The sequence below is a fragment of the Tenrec ecaudatus genome, chromosome 10, assembly GCF_050624435.1.
Source record: "Tenrec ecaudatus isolate mTenEca1 chromosome 10, mTenEca1.hap1, whole genome shotgun sequence".
In the NCBI taxonomy this organism is placed as follows: domain Eukaryota; kingdom Metazoa; phylum Chordata; class Mammalia; order Afrosoricida; family Tenrecidae; genus Tenrec; species Tenrec ecaudatus.
The window spans coordinates 64,835,355-64,851,634 of record NC_134539.1 but is presented as its reverse complement, the minus strand read 5'-3'; the positions used below and the strand labels follow the sequence as shown (position 1 = coordinate 64,851,634).

At 42.9% G+C, this 16,280-nt stretch overlaps 1 protein-coding gene across 1 annotated transcript in view; it reads right to left on the bottom strand.

The window, feature by feature from the left end:
- PRUNE2 (prune homolog 2 with BCH domain) overlaps positions 1-16,280 on the bottom strand; it is a 308,041-nt gene that overhangs the window by 42,720 nt on the left and 249,041 nt on the right. Inside the window, exons 11-12 of the mRNA XM_075559541.1 lie at positions 10,872-10,951; positions 5,421-5,621 (exon numbers count right to left, since the gene is read on the bottom strand). Of these exons, the coding sequence (XP_075415656.1) occupies positions 5,421-5,621; positions 10,872-10,951 (281 nt within the window). The remainder of the gene's footprint in view (positions 1-5,420; positions 5,622-10,871; positions 10,952-16,280) is intronic.

Here is a 16,280-nt window from a genome sequence, read left to right as displayed (position 1 = left end):
TTCAAACACACCAGTCAATCCCTGGGAGAAAGATGGGGTGGTCTGCTCCAATGAGATTTACGGCCTCAGAAACCTTATCATACAGCCTCAGAAACCTTATCAATATGCTAAATAAATGTAGTATTTTAATATAGTTATAACTGTTTGCTTTTCCCTGAGGATTTTTAAATTGTGACATGACAGTAGCAAGGCAGTTGGAAACCAGCACCACTCCTCAAAGAATACGGGTGCTTTCTACTCTCGTGAACAGTTCCCGTGTCTGGAACTCCCAGGGCAGTGCCACCCTGTCCTAGACGGTCACTAGGAGTTGGCATTCACTTGATGACTTTGAGTTTGGGGTGTTGTTTTTTTTAAAGCATATACACCTACCTATACTGAGCTTTTTTTCCCCCTTTCTTTCTTTCTTTACAGTGTCTTTTACAAAACAAGGAAAACTCAGGCTCATTACTCCTTTGGGTATGAAAGTTTAGGGTGAACCCGTGTAGGAAGTGTTATTCCTAAGTTCCCAAGAATTGGAGAGGTCAAGTTGTTGGAACCACTTTTCCTTGATCTCTTCTGACTCAAGTGAGTGGAGGGAAAGAAAGAAGTTACTCCACAGCAAGGGGACGTTAAGGCCTCGTAAGATTGTCATTTCTAGAAGCTGACAACACACAGTCATGGGAGGTAAAGGAAACCTTAGTTACTTCATTCTGTGCCCATGATGTTTGCATTGTAGGCTATTTAAAACTGTGCAAAGTGCACTCTGTGCATATTATACGCGTGGGCGGGTTAGTGGTGTGGGCACATTAGAGTTGAGAAAACACGGACTACCCTGAGTTAGTGATACCTTCTGCCCTAACTATATATTACCATCCCTCCTCACAGCTATCATTTGGTCACTATTTTTAAAACTGTCAAGTCTCATATGACGCTCTATCCTCAGGCCTTCCACATTGGATTTGGGTCTCGTGCCCTCTTCAGTGGGGCATGCCTGTTTCCTTTGTTTCCTTTGATCAGGGTTTGCACCCTGGCAGCCAGCTGAGAACAACAGGAGAAAGGAGCCTGGGTGATACAATCATATGCCTTTGAACAGGAGACTGGTGGTTCAAACCTGCCATCAGGCGCACAGGAAGAAGATGTGGCAGCCTGCTTACAGAAAGATGCCTCGTTTTGGAAACCCTGCAGGGGCAGTTCTATCCTGTTCCCCAGAGTCGCTATGAGTCAGAATTCAGCTCAGCCAGCAGTGGGCTGGGTTTGGGTTTTTTACACAGGGGGAAGATCAGCTTGGGCACCTCCTTTGTCTTTTGTGGAATGTCTGAGCACACAAGCTCTTGAGCGTCCTATTTCACAAAAGCCAAAATGCGGATATCAATGGTCGGTGTTCCTGATGGATTAACCAATGATGAGGTCAGCTGTGGCCTTCTGGAAGAGACAGCTGTGTGTGCAAGGAGCCGGTTTTCTCGCTGTCTTTGATCTTGCGCTCAAAATGGGAATCCTCGTGGAAGGCAGCATGCTCCGGATTGGCCTTGTTATAGGAGAGACACCTCGCATACAGCGCAGAAGTCTCTAAAATTCTCCCGGTGGCAGAGACCGGCAGGGAGGTAGCTCAGTATATAAAACACAGAGATCAATCATCCTTTCAGTCAAAACCATGATGGCATAATGCGACGTGTGGGTAAAAGAAAATACACTATCAACCCTTGATGAGCTAACATGCAGAGGTAAAACCTGGAACTGGTTTTATATATAACTGATCTATGAAACCCGCAGGTTTGACGATATGGAAGCCTGCAGATGGGGAAGTGAAGTGACAGGACTCCCTGATTCTCTGGAAATGATGTCCATGCGCCTTCTCCACAGAGAAACATGTTATCAGAAGTTAGTTTTTTAAAGACAGCTTCAATGAGGCCATTAAACATCTTCCCCGAGAGCCCAGGAAAGAAAAGTTACAGGAGCATGTGAGGATTCGCAATTCTTTTTATAACATTCTTATTAGAAATGTTCAGGCTAAAATATTTTATCCTTTTCCATTTCCCTTATGAAATGCCTTTGCTGAGACATGCATTGTGCAAAAAGAAAAAAAAACACCTTGTGATTCGGTAGAAAAACAGAAATAAGTCATCATTTTTTTCTGACCACTGGATACTTTTAAATTTCTAAGATTAGTATAATAAAGCTTTTTTTAAAACACAAAGAAAATGAACAGCTCTTTCAGGGGTCTTTTAATATGTAAGATTGACTTCATAAGTCCATCAATATCTTTATCTCTCTGATATCTTTGTTATTTATAAATATCAAAGGACATTGAGCCTGAATTATAATCCACCCACGGCCATTAAGTAGAATCTGATGCATAGCAACTTTACCCAGGGTCCTTGGACTGTAAATCTATAGTAGCTGGCAGCCTCATCTTTCTCCTGAGAAGTGGTGGTGAGTTTGAACTACCAACTTGGCAAGTAGTAGTTAAATGCTTAGCCAGCAGCACCACTAGGGATCCTGAGTTATGACACTACCTTACATTATATCCCCCAACTGTTTGAGCACAAGCAATTTGTAGGGCATGAAGATCAATTTAATAACACCTTTTGACAGTGAGATTCAAAATGCTTTTCTCTAAGCAAAAATCACTCAGTGGGCCAATGTTCTTGCTGAGATGTTTGGTCATCGACTACTGAATAAAAGAGGAAAATGGTATGAGAATCCTCGGGGTGAGGCTAAGGAAGGGTCCACAATCGTGGAAATGGCCGAATATAGGGACAAATGGTACGGGTGCGATATCTTAGTTGAATTTAGTAAAAGAGCCTCTCCTTTTCCTTCTGAGTATGTTTACAGGAAGGAGCATGGCCCAGGTGTCAAGGCCTCCAACTCCAGGTCTGAATGCTGACCTTGCCTTTATTAGCTGGGTGACCTTAAGTAAATTAGTTAACCTCTTGGTGCCCTAGAGTATTAAACAGTAGGAAACAACATAAGACCTAGTTCACGGAGCTCATTTGAAGATTTAGTTAATACTTCTAAAACCCTTAGGCTGGAGCTTTGAACACAGTAAGTACTATGAAAATGCTTGTTGAATATTATAAATCACTGACCAAAGGCTTTTGAACAATCATACTTTAAATATTCTATTCTCAATTTGAATGTATTTGCCTATTTCAAAACACATAAAAATTTGGAGAAAAAATAAGAGGCCATTTCCAAGCATTTATTGAATACTTCGGGATTAAAACATGTATGTATTCCCCTTGCTCTTATCTAGATATTTTCTTATGTCTGCATGCCTGCAAGTGGCAGCTGTACTCTGTGTTTCAAAGCTGAACCTACTTTTGTTCATTTCAAACCATGCATGAGCCATCTTTTATCTCAAAAGCAAGAGGGACTATAACTTATTTACCTTACAATCTGTCACTTGGGTTTAAGATCTAAAAGGAGTGTTGTGGCCACAAACTGGTTTTTTTTTTTAAACATAACTGTGTGGACTAAATAAGGAAGAGCGCTGCCAGCGAGTGACCGCTTCAATGACCAGTTGGCTCAGCCGCCCCCACTTTGCGGGTGGTTTTGTTACTTATGAAAACCAAAGAATCATACTGAGGATGACACTGACCCACTTGGGCAACACACACGTTTCAGAGGGAAGGGAGGGTCGGGGTATAGCTGTCTTCCGTGGAATTGTAAGTCCAGGGTGGGGAGCAGCGAGGACTGCCGAGGGCAGGGCAGTTAGAGAAGACTCCTTAGGATGGCGGAAAAATATGTGAATTCAAGACTTTTCCCATCTTGTTTCTGTACCTAGACCCACAGGGTCAAATATCCAGGCAGCTGTAGAAATGGATCAGACTCATAGCGACCCTGTAGAACTGAGCAGAAATGCCCCTGTAGATTTCCAAGATTGAACTTCCTTACAAAAGTAGAAAGCCTTGTTCTTCCTCAGAGGGCTGGTGGTTTCAAACTATGGTTTCAAACATAGCCCACTATGCCAACCAGGACCCAGCTCCATAGCAGTGAGTCTGGATTTGGGTCTGGTATAGAAATTCATCCGGGCACTGGAGGTGTGATGGGCTACACGGTGAGCTGCCAACTGCACGGCTTGAAGCCATCTACTCTCGTAAAGACTTAACGCTTTGGAAACTCAAAGGGAAAGTTCCATCCTGTCCTATAGGGCCGCTATGCGTTGGAATCAACTAGGTGACAGTGAGTTTGGTTTTTATGGGAATTGATCAACGTGTCAAAATGCAGTATGAGATTTGTGCCGAGGCACAGTAAGTTGTAGAACAAGTACTTTCAGGTACTTTCCTTATTTTTTAACTTGGAAAACAAAGCAAAGGCAGAGGGGTCTGAATCCATGCTGGCCATGGTTTCAGCCCCAGCGCTTCAATGGCCCTTGGCCCTTCATGAACTGAACTGAGCAGTTCCTCTTGGTTTTCTCTCATGAGTGAGATTGCTGGCACGCACGTGATTCCAAAAGTCACAGCATCATTTAACTGTGGGATTGCTCTGTGAGGACCAGGAGCATTCTGACAATGAATAAAAGCAATAGCAGCATCCACGAGTCTCTTTTAAATCCTGTCACTTCAGAGAGAGAGCGAGAGAGACCGCTATCCTAGCTTAGGGTGAAGCAGAAACTACATAACTACATGCTTTTGCTTTCCAAGCAAATGCTTGTTATTTGCACATGCCTCTTAACAAATCAGTTTTCCTGGATCTAAAGACAAACACTGAAACTCATATTTGTATCAAAAGCGTCAATCTTAGATCTGGCAACTACATCATTTTTCTTATTTCCTTTCTTTTTACATCTGTCCCAGTTCCATCCCCTCTTTACTGGGGACAGGGCAGCAAGCAAAATAAAGACCCTCCCCCGATGGAACACACAGTTAAGTAATGTGATTCCAGTTAGTAAGACGTGAATGATGTTAAGGAGTGAATGATGCTGGGGTAGAGAGTGGCGGCTTGTGGAGGGGAGGGTGGACAGTGCCTTTGATTACAGAGTTCAAAGACGTCTCTGAGGAAAAGACTGGGAAGTAAGAGAAGGAGTTAGAGTTAGCTATATAAGGATCTGGGGGCAGTGGGGGCGGGGGAAGGGCAGGGGAGAACATTCCTGATAGCAGAAATGCATGCATTTATAAGAACACATTTCTGCACTTCACAGTCTGTCCTCAAGAGAAAATTCTCCCGTTCTCTAAACCGAGCCCCAACTTTTTTATAATACACCCTCAGCTCCAATACCTGGCACAAGCCTGGCAGAATGGGGCCTTAACAAACGAACAAAGGCTCTCAGCTCTATCAAGTTGTAACCATCAATCATGGCCAACTATGAGCTGAGAGACAGGCACGAGCTCCGAGTAGTCACAGGAATGAGCCACTGGCACCACTGGGGGGCTGTGCCCACTGACACTTGTTTAATCATTTGGTTCTCATTGGGCGTCGGCTTCGCCAGCTTGGGGACTTACCAGGCCCGGTGTATTCAAAAGAATCTGCTTCATCAGGGGTGTCGAGTTCATCGATATTGATATCAATTTCATCTGGACTGTCTAGGTTATCATCCGAGAGGACTGACCCTTCACTCTGATCCAGAGAAAGGTTGATGTTTGGGGCTGTCAGTTTGATTCTCCTGGGATGAATGCCATTAAGATCCAGAGAACTGGGAGGTTCTAAAGAGAAAAGAGAGTAGCATAATTAAGTATTGGGCCCCATGCATGCTTTGAGACTTGATGAAAAACACTCTGAGGGTCCTTCCAGTACAGATAGATAGCTAAAAATGTTTGCATGGGATTTCAGCTCTCTTCCCGACCAGTAGGTTCTAGTACTAGACCTGGCCTGTGTACGAAAGGAAGTGCACTTAATGAAAAAAGGGCAGAACACTAGTTTTTAAACTTTTCCTTTCCTAATTGGAGAAATTTATTTTCATAATGTTGAGATTTTATGGTGCGTATTGCAAGTTAGCAACGAATCTTACATCTACCATGCCATGATTCCATACGAGCAGATGTTGTCATACAGAAGAACCTAATCTCTTATGTTCACTGTTGCCTCTGTTTGGCAGTCAGATTGTCTGGCAACTTGCATTGTGTAGGGCTGGAGTCCAGCCTGTCAATCAGTCAAACAGGTCACAACTTGATGATGCCCTCCTGTGGCAAGACATTGGGGACCCCTCCTTTATTCTTGTCCCCTTCACCCTTGCTACTTGCTCTGGGGACTCTGTGGAGCCCTGACTCCAGAGACAGCTGTGAATCACTGGACCCCAAGACCTGTCAGCATCCTGCCTGTTTCCACTGACCTTGGATCCACGTGGTTCTGTCCCCACTGGCCTGTGATCTCATTGCTTCTTGAGCCACCTTTCTCCATCAGAAGCCCACAGCTGCCTGAGTCTGAGGAGGGCTCCAGCTAGCGTTGGACCCATGGGCTGATGTTGGACTGAGCTGGGATGCCTTCTTGACATAAAGTGCTTAGATAGAGGTATACACGAGTGTCACTGACTTTGTTTCCCTAGACAACCCGGCCTAGCCCTCTCAAAATGCTTCTCAGTCCCTGACAACTCTGCATACGGCACCAGCGCTGCTTCTTTGGCTGTTCTTGTTGTGAGGTGCTCCCAAGTAGGTTTCAAATCACAGCAACCTGATCTACAACAGAATGAACCGTGCCAAGTGCTGCCCCATTCCCACAGTCCCTGCTATGTGTGAGCCCACCGTCGCAGCCACTGCTGTCATTTCATCCCATTAAGGGTCGCCATCTTTCTCACTGACCTTCGACTGTAATAAGCATGAGGTCCTTTTCCTGGATGTGGTTCCATCTGATACCCAAACTCTCTGAGTCTCGCCGTGCTCTCTTTGAAGAAGCATTGCATCTGTACTTCTTCAAACACAGCTCTGTTCCTTTTCTCTGTCCTTGGCAATTTCACTCTTCGTCACCAGCCCCATAATTCAAAGACACCGCTTCTTCTCCAAGCTTCTGAGTCATCATGTGAAGCAATTAAACGTGTCAAGGTTTGTGTCAGACTCACTGTGGTTCTCAACTTGACATTGCCTTTTAGTACTTTAAAGAGGTCTTTTCAGATTGGCCCATTGCAATACGTCATTTGCTTGCTTGCCCCCTGCTCTCTTGGGCATTGACTGTGGGCTGAAGTAAAATGAAATCCTTGAAGATGCATCAATATTTTTTCCATTTAATCATGATGTTGATTATTGGTTCACATGTGAGAGTTTTTATTTTCTTTATATTGAAGTGTAATCCACACTAAGAGCTTTGTGTAGTTTGAGCTTCATCAATAGGGGTTTCAAGTCCTCTTTGATTTCAACAAGTAAGCCTGAGCTATTTGAATTTCTCAGGTTAATGAGCTTCTTTAAATCCTGATTTCATGATTTTTTTTTTTACATAGTATACTTGCTTGGACTATTTGCTCAACATAGAGATGGAAAAACTGTGGTGACAGGCTACAACCCCAATGCATACTTTCCAGATTCGAACCACACAGTACCTCCTTGGTTTGCTTGGCTGGCTGCCTCTTAGTCTCCATGCAAGTTCTGCATGAGCACAGCCAAGTAACCAATTATGATGTCTTTATTAATATTCTCTATTTTCTAATATCCATTGCAATGGCTACCTTGAACTCACAGGCAAAATTCACAATTAAGGGGTTATTAAGGAATGTAATAAGTTGCAATATCAGTGTTGACCAGTGTATCAGGCAGGTTACAAAGTTCTATCATATCTGCTAATATATGTCCATAGGGCATACCACTCTGTCATAAGACTCAACCCAAAGGCCTTCCACTAAAGCTCTGGATCAGCAAACCCAGCTCCCTGAACTAAGTACCCAGAGACACCCCTGTAAGCCTCAGCCCAAAGGCACTCAGCTCCACTTCCATGGGTCAGCAAGTCAAACTTCCCCAGTTAAGTGCCCACTTCAAAGCCAGCCTCCTGCACAAAAACACTCAGCTTTACCTGATTTGTGGGTTGGGATCGCCAATCCAGAGGACTCACTCCACTCCTGGCCCTTGCTAGTATGGCTATCCCCACTCCTGCTTCTCAGAGGGCTCATTTTAGACACAGAAGGCTGCCACTCCACGAATCCTCTCCACAATGACTCAAAGCTGAATTCTATCAGTATCTTCCCCACCTTCTTATCAGAGCTGTGCAGGGAAAGGTCTTTGGTGAGAATGGAGCCATTGGTTGGAAGAATTATATTAAATAATTCACTGCTCCAACACAGGTTCTTTTTTTTTTCTTTTTCCCAAATGCTGGAGGTATTCTCTCAAATTTTATTCTTTGAACCCACTCAACTAGTCATTATCTCTTCTGACATTAGTGTGGTTGGGTGTGTGTTTTTAAAATTATCATCGATGTGAAGCTCACTAGACTAAAATGAACAATTTTAAATGCCTAGAGGTGTTTTCTCTCTGGCACCCTATGATCACTTCAGTCTCTCTCATCCTCCTGCCATAGCCTCTGGACTGTGCTTTCTGGAAGGCTGAGATAATCCCTGTCAGTCACATCTAGGTAGGTGTGCACTCGACCTGTGTCAGGCAGACAGAATGTCACTCTGGTTCCACCTGATGTGGGAGTTGCAATGAGGTACATCCCTTTATGGAACCTTCTGTCCAAAAGAGGGGTGGACAGGATGGCCGCAAAGCTAATCTCAGAGAAGATTCCATGCTGGCAGGATGGGAAGTCTGGGCTCTAGGCCTGGATACCACAGAGGACACGTGGTTCTTCTCTGTGTTTAGAATGATAAAAATGTTATTTTTCTGGTTTCTTTTTCACATTTTATTGGGGACAGGTAAAAGCTTACGTTTAAAGAGCTGATCAGTTTCCCATTCAATAGCTCTTGTCCCCCTGCCTCCTGTGTTCTCGGTTTTCATTGCTTAACTTGTGGGCAATTGCTACCCTTTGGGTCTTGTATGGCTGATTGTTCTGAAGACCACACCTTCCATAGATGTTATTGTTCACTTTATAGGCTTGACTCTTATTGGACTGAAAGGTAGTTTGGGGGGGTGGTGGTTTTGTTTCAGTTTTGGAGAGTGTCTGAGAGAGTCTCAGGGTTCAACCAGTCTGGATTAGATTAGTCAGTCTGATGGTTTTTTCCCTTTTTTTTTTTTTTAGTAATTCTGAATTTGTCCCACATCTTCCTCCCACTGTTCAGATTAGAGAGGTCTGTGGTGATAGCCGGGCATGAGCTAGTTCTTCAGGTCCCAGGCTAGAGCATCCTGTGCTTTGCGTGGTCCATTGGTCCTCTGGGCTAATTTTTATACCACTATTGCTTGACAATAGTTCCTAAACCAAAGGTGACATTCCCAAAGGAGTTCTCACCTCTTCCTTGTAGTTTGCAACTTGCTGTACACGTGTAGCGATTTATTTAATAGAAACAATGTTGGGGAAATTGTCATTTCCTTTCAAACCAGTGAAGTAAAGATAGCTTTGAAACAGATTCCAGAGATTCATAAGATTCCTGAACAAGTCATATTTTTATATTCATCTGCTTAAAAAGAATTACATTTTCATTCTACTCTAACATAACATAATGGCATAATTTTCCCCATCTCCAGCCTTCAATTTTTAAAAATCTTTTCTTCTTGTTGTTTTGCCTGTTTTTCATACATCATTTTTTCTTTGACCAATCGCTTCACGACGCCAATTTGATCTTGATCTTCCTCGCGGGAGGGTCTGCCAAGGTCAGCCGAGCGCTGCAGGAAGGCGGCCAAGAGCTGGGTCACCGTGGAGGGAGTCGCGCGGAGGAGGCGGTGTGTCGCAAGTCACATTTTGTAAGTCCATCCCCTCAACTCCAGAATCCCAACTCTTGTCACATACTAAGAAGTGGACATACTGTCCTTGTCATGAAGATTTTTTTCCTGTCTACAGAGCATCATTCAAGTGTTTAACTTGGGAAAAAAAGTTTCTGTCTACCAATAAACTTAAAACACCATTGAACAGTTAACTAGGTCTCTGAATTGCAGGAATTCTTCGTGGAGTGCTGTCCTGGGGTGAATTTCCTATAATGACACCATATGTTCTACATACGACCTTTGGGCATTTGAAATGTGGGTAGTGCGACTGAAAAATTGAATTTTTGAAATCTGATTCGAATCTTAATTCATTTAAATCGCCACATGTTCACTAGTGGCTTCTCCTCTGACTATCTCCAGCGTCCGTGCCTTTATTATTCCCCAGTGCACTGTGAATTTGGAGAGCGAGGCAGGCAGGCAATGGTCCAGGCAGCTAAAACAAGCTTAGCTGACCAGAACGCGTTAGGGAAAAAAGGGGATGTCACATGATCAGTATTCAGAAGAACACATGTGGGGAAATAACAGGACAGAAAACCAGATGTAATTGCTTCCTTTCTTCCTACCCCATCCAAAGAATAGCTAATGCATCTCTTGGAATGCTTCTGATGCTGGTGCAGTACCAGGGAGTGATCCTTACCACACATGGGAATGACCGAGGTTGAAATGACAAATTAATTAAAAATATATGCCTTGATCATAGATTCTCTGTATAGTTTTGTTTTGTTTGTTTGTTTAGTAATTAGGCTACTGAACCGTTTTGATACTATATTTCCAATTTTAAACATGGTTAGTTGTAAGAGTAAATCTGGGAAACTTAGACGTAAGTCAGAATTTGTCATTCTGATTTTACCATAAAAATGGGAAAAGGCGTCTTCCAAGGTCATGATTCAGGAGAAGTGTGACCCACCCTAGTGAACCTCGATATTGAAGCCAGTTCAACTCTAAAATGAATCATATCAAACCTAACACCTTCTCCCACACTTCTATTTTTTTCCCCATCGTCTTCTTCACTTTTATCACTGAAATCACAAGTTTGATGCATAGGAAATGGTTTTCTCGGTGCATAATAAAACGTCTAGGTGTAGAACAGTCCTGAAGGGAGTCAACCAGCACTTCTCTCACCAGGTCTCATGTCTGCAGCGCCGGGACTCTGCATTCCCTCCTCCAAGGGGACATCCATCCCTACATCCTCGGACAGTCGTCTGAAACAAAGCAAACGGTGGAACACGCTGAGTGGGAATTCATTCTCTCTGCAAGCAACACCCACAGATGCCAGGATAATGGTTATGGGAATCAAAAAGTACGCATCAGTGACCCCCAGTTCGATTAAAAGACCTTCTGCAGTGGATGGTGTGTGATGGTGACCCCAGACCATAAAATGAATTTCGTTGCTACTTCATAACTATAAGTTTGCTACTGTTATGAATCGTAATGCAAATATCTGATATGCAGGTTGCATTTTTATTGTTGCAAACTGAACATAATTAAAGCATAGTGATTAATCACAAAACAATATGTAATTCTCTATTGTGAAATATTTCTTTCTAATGACAAATGAATGAACTTTTGTCTTGCAGCATGGTGTACCCTCCTCCTTTTCACTGATCATCTACTTTACCAAGCATGATATCCTTTTCCAGGGCCTGGTCTCACCGAATGACATGTCCTAAGTATGTGAGGCCATGTCTCACCATCCTTGATTCTACAGAGCATTCTGGTTGGTTCTGGCTGTCCAGAAAATACGCAAAATCTGTTTCACCAACCCCTCAATTCACTAACTGCATCTGTTCTCTGATCTTCCTTATTGATTGGCTAGATTGTGCGTGCATTTAAGGTGATTGAAAATGCCATGCTTGGCTCAAGTGCACCCTCACAGGGGCATTGTGGCTTCTGACACTTTCAAAGAGGCCCTGTGTGGCATATTTGCCCACTCCAGCACATCACTAGGCTGCTCGAACGCTGCTTTCATGGGCATTGACTATGGATCCAAATAAAATGAAATTCTTGACCAGGTCAACGCTTTCTCTGTCTATCACGATGCTGCTTACTGGTACAGTTGTGACAGTCCTGTGCCGGAGTCTCACTCTGCCGTGGCCGAGCTCTCAAACAGATGGCTCCATCTAGAGGACAGACAGGCACAGGGTTTGCTTGGCAGGGCCACACTCACAACTGTTCACTCACTGTTCTGACTCCCCACCTTGGGGGCACCCTGAAATATGGCGTGTTCCTGTGGCCCAGGAAGTGACGGTGGCCATGAGATCTGCTCTGGCCAATGAGTCAGAGCAGAGCTGGCAGCTGCCCCAGGAGCCAGTGCAAGAGGGGCCGCTTCCTCTTTCTTATCCTGGTGGCTGCAGAAAGGCTGTGCTTGAGGGACTGTGAGGAGCAGAGGCAGGAGTCAGCTAAAACGCCTTGCTAAATGTGAGGAGGCTTCAAAAGTTATCTTTTAATTCTCCTTTCCCATGATTTCTGGGAAGCCCCTCTGAGCAAGGAAGGCGTCGTGGCACCCTCTACCTTGAGTGATTTGACAAGTGTTCGATGATCTGAGAGCGAAACAGATTGTCATCTTAACTTGTGCAGCTACTTTGACACACAAGACCCTGCATCTATTTTTAAAATGAATTCTGTGTTATTTTGCATGGAAATGTTGGGGTTACTCATCACCCTGCCATCGTCTATCTCATTCTAACTAATTGGCCTTTGTCTTCAAGGGAATAACTGACTCTCACATACTCAAATTTTTGTTTCCTCTTTTTGACGGCCCATTTTGTACCTCTTTAATCTGTGTTCATATTGATGGTACATATATTCTTACTCAGCGGTTACTGCATAAAAGATAATTTTTTTAAATGGGGGCATAGTTAAGAAGGGTATTGAATATTTAAAGTGTGAGTATGAAAATATTATCTTTATATTTTTTCTCATAGCCATGCACATCTACATATTTACTGGATATTTTTATCTGAATGGACTTACTTTATATTAATCTGTTTTTCAAAGGAAGGTTTGTATTAGTAATATATAAGCAATTTAGTATTAGTTGACTAAAAGGAATATTCACATGCATTTAATTTGTAAATTAAATCCAGAATAAAAGAGTGTCATGAAATTGAAGGTATTCTCTTTGTTATAAACAGAGATTATCAAGCATTAGCTATACCTGCCAACAGTGTAATGGTGTACACATTACATATACAATATACTTAGAAACGTTGCTTAGGACAGAGCACTCCCAGAACAAAGACTACACTTCCAAATTCGAAAGAGATTAAGGGACATTCCAAAATCCTAGGAAATAAGGGGTTTGTTGCTGGACACTTAACCAAAAAGCCAGACTCACTGCCAGCGAGTCCATACTGACTCTTAGTGGCCCTACAGGACAGGGCAGAATCCCCTGTGGGTTTCCAAGACTGTAACTTTTTATGCGAGTACACAGCCCCTTCTTTCTGCTGCACTCAGGTCCTATGAAATATGTACACACAGAAGCAGTGATCTCTAGAGGCTGAAAGGGAGGCTTCAACCTGAACAACTAGGTAGACTCTCCACCTTAAAGAGCTCCTCCCTTCAATTAGAGGGGATGAGAAAAACCTCTCTTTACTGGTCCCTGACTGGACCCAGGAATGGGGGCAGGGGAACAACGACTGTAGAATTAGTAACAACTCACAGGGGAAAACCTTCCTCATGCTAGGTATTGCCTAGCACTGTAATGAAAAGAAAATCATTGTGAGCCATCACTGAGATGTGGGGTTGTCATTGTGTCATGCCACTTGGCCTGAGTAGCCATGCTGTTTAAGAAAAGAACATAATAAGGATACTTGTTAAAAAAAAATAAGGTGATACCAAAAAAAGAATCAGAAAAATATTAGCTATAAGAAAGGGAATTAAAAAGGGGGGATGGAGTGGAGTAACAATACTAAAAAACCCACTGCCATTCCGTTGACTCTCATAGTGACCCTGTAGGACAGAGTAAAACTACTCCATAGGGTTTCCGAAACTGTCAATCTTGGCAGGAGCAAAATTCCTCATCTTTCGCCTGTAGAGCAGCGGGTGGGTTTGAATACCCAATCTGTTGGTTAGCAGCTCAGTGTTCAATCCACTGTGTTACCGGGGCTTCTTAGCATATTAGCATCAAGCAAAATAGAGTTTAGACAGAAAAGTATTATTAAGGTTGAAATATTTATTTAGAGATAAAGGAATAATTCTTAATGAAGACAAAATAATCCAAAATCAATAAGTTATTTGTCAACAGTCTCAAAACAAAAATTGCATATAAACGGAAAAGTTAAATTCATTGGGGGTAAATTTGAATATACTTCTCAAGAATTTACAAATTAACCAGGGCAGAAATGCCTCTGAATGTGGAAGACCTTAGTAATAGAATAATAAAACTCAATCTAATGAACATATATAAAGCTCTACACTCAAAAACAGCAACAATAAAAATCCATGTTCAAATTCACCCAAACTGATTACATAGGATATGTTCTAAATCAATCCAGATCGCTGCATCATTCTTTTAAAGAAATGAAAATCTAATTGCCAAGTTTATATTAAAAGGATAGCAATTCTGATACCACAGACAGTAAAGAGCCATAAATGGGAAAGCCTTGAGAATACTTAGAAATACACTCTTCTTGCCTTTAGACCAGGTACAAAGTTAAGTGCATGGGCTCTCAGCATTTCTAAATCTGGAGGGATTTAATTGTTTTTGTTGGATTAGCCTTCCCTGAGATGGAATTCTTTTTAATAGGAAATGGTCAGTGAACCAAACTTGGCTCACAGATCGACACCATTGTTAGATGATAATGTTTCCTGACAGGCAGGGGTTCTCAACTCCAGGCAGCAACCCTTTTTGTTTTTGACCGGTGGGGCAGGGGAATGGGGGTGGGGAGTGAGTGAGTGAGAAGCATGCTTATAAGATTGGTCACTAAAAATTGCAGAAAAATTCCAGTAAAGGTAGGTAACAGGTTACTTACTGGGCTCAATTGTGTTTTTTAAAAAAAAAATACCAATGGCGATGCTGATATATTTTAGGAAAATGTTGATGTACAGAGAAAGTTCCTTTATGTAAGAGTTTCTAAAAAGATATGCCAGGCTGATAAAATTGCTTTCTCTAGAAATGGAGGTTTAAAAAAAAAGTAAGAGAGAGAAACAAAACCTCTTTTGAGGTGCTTGACTTCATTTGTTAAGTACATAAATCTGCCCTTTCAAGGACAGCAACTAGAGGATTAACATTTCAGGTTTCTCTTATGATAACGTAGTCTGACAAACTTTAGATAACGGCACATGTTACTCTGTGAACCTAGAGCACATGCCAAATTACTCAAAGTGGAAGACAAGATTGAGGTTATGCTGGGTTTTATACTAAGCTCAATCAAACTGATACCAAAACAGAAAGGACCTGAGCCTGGGGCCTCACAATAGGAAGCTGGGCTAATGCCCATTACAGCAGGCTCTTGGCATCAGGTAGCTACCCAGCGGCACCTCACTCACTGTGGAACTGAGAAGAGCCAAAACCCAGGAGGAAGAAGAGTCCTAGATATTAGTCTACTGCAAGGAGATGAAGGAAGGAGGTAGAATATGGGAAATAGAGGAAAGCAAACAAGCAGTAGGAAGACAAGTCAGAATGCAAGCATTGTACATTGCCTCTAGTATAATTATCTGTATAGGACTTGGAAAACACCCAAATCACAGATAGCTGTTCCCAGGGTCTCAGCAGAGGCGGTGAATTCAGTTCTCTTACTTAGAGTTTGAGCACCTGCAGGTGGCATAACCCCACCCAGTGGGATTGAATAACAGAACTGTATGTGAATTGATATATTGGAATGAGTAAGATATGTCAATGAAAAATGTTATTTTAAAAAAAGAAAAATCATTTACACCCCAAGGCCCTACAAGTGAGTGGGGGAACTCCTGCCTGCCGTTTGTGGTGGTCCATGCTGCTGTGGGAATATCCACCCAACCTCCATGGCCATCTCTCCAACGAGGGTAATTCTGCCTGCGATTCATGGTGCTCTACACCAAGAAGGCACAGACACACCCACCCACCCTCCATGGCACTCCAGTTGCAGTGGGAAGCACTACATGATACCTGAGGTGCTTCAAGCCCCATGGGGAAAATTACTATGGCTTCCTGGGAGATCAGCCAGTGAAACACCATCCTCGTAGGTCCACAATCATCAGACCAGCATCCCATGAGAGAATATCCAAGTCACATTCCGAATAATGGAATAGTGGTTAGCTTTGGTTGAGTGAAACCAAAGGAAGATACAGTGATATCCTGACCCCCCAGTGCAGGTAGTTCAAAGAAGTGCTCACACAAGTCCCCCAAGAGAGAGCCCAGTGCTCTTCGACTCTGGAAGATAGCACCTGTCTCCTCTAAAACAACATGTAAATAGCAACCAGTCTGAACAGCCTCAGTGAAAAAGCAGGAGAAACAGAAACAATACCGGAAGAAGTTATGGACCTGACGATGTGCATGGAAGAAACAGACATTGACCTGCCACAGAAAGAAATCTTCAGAATCATGCTTGG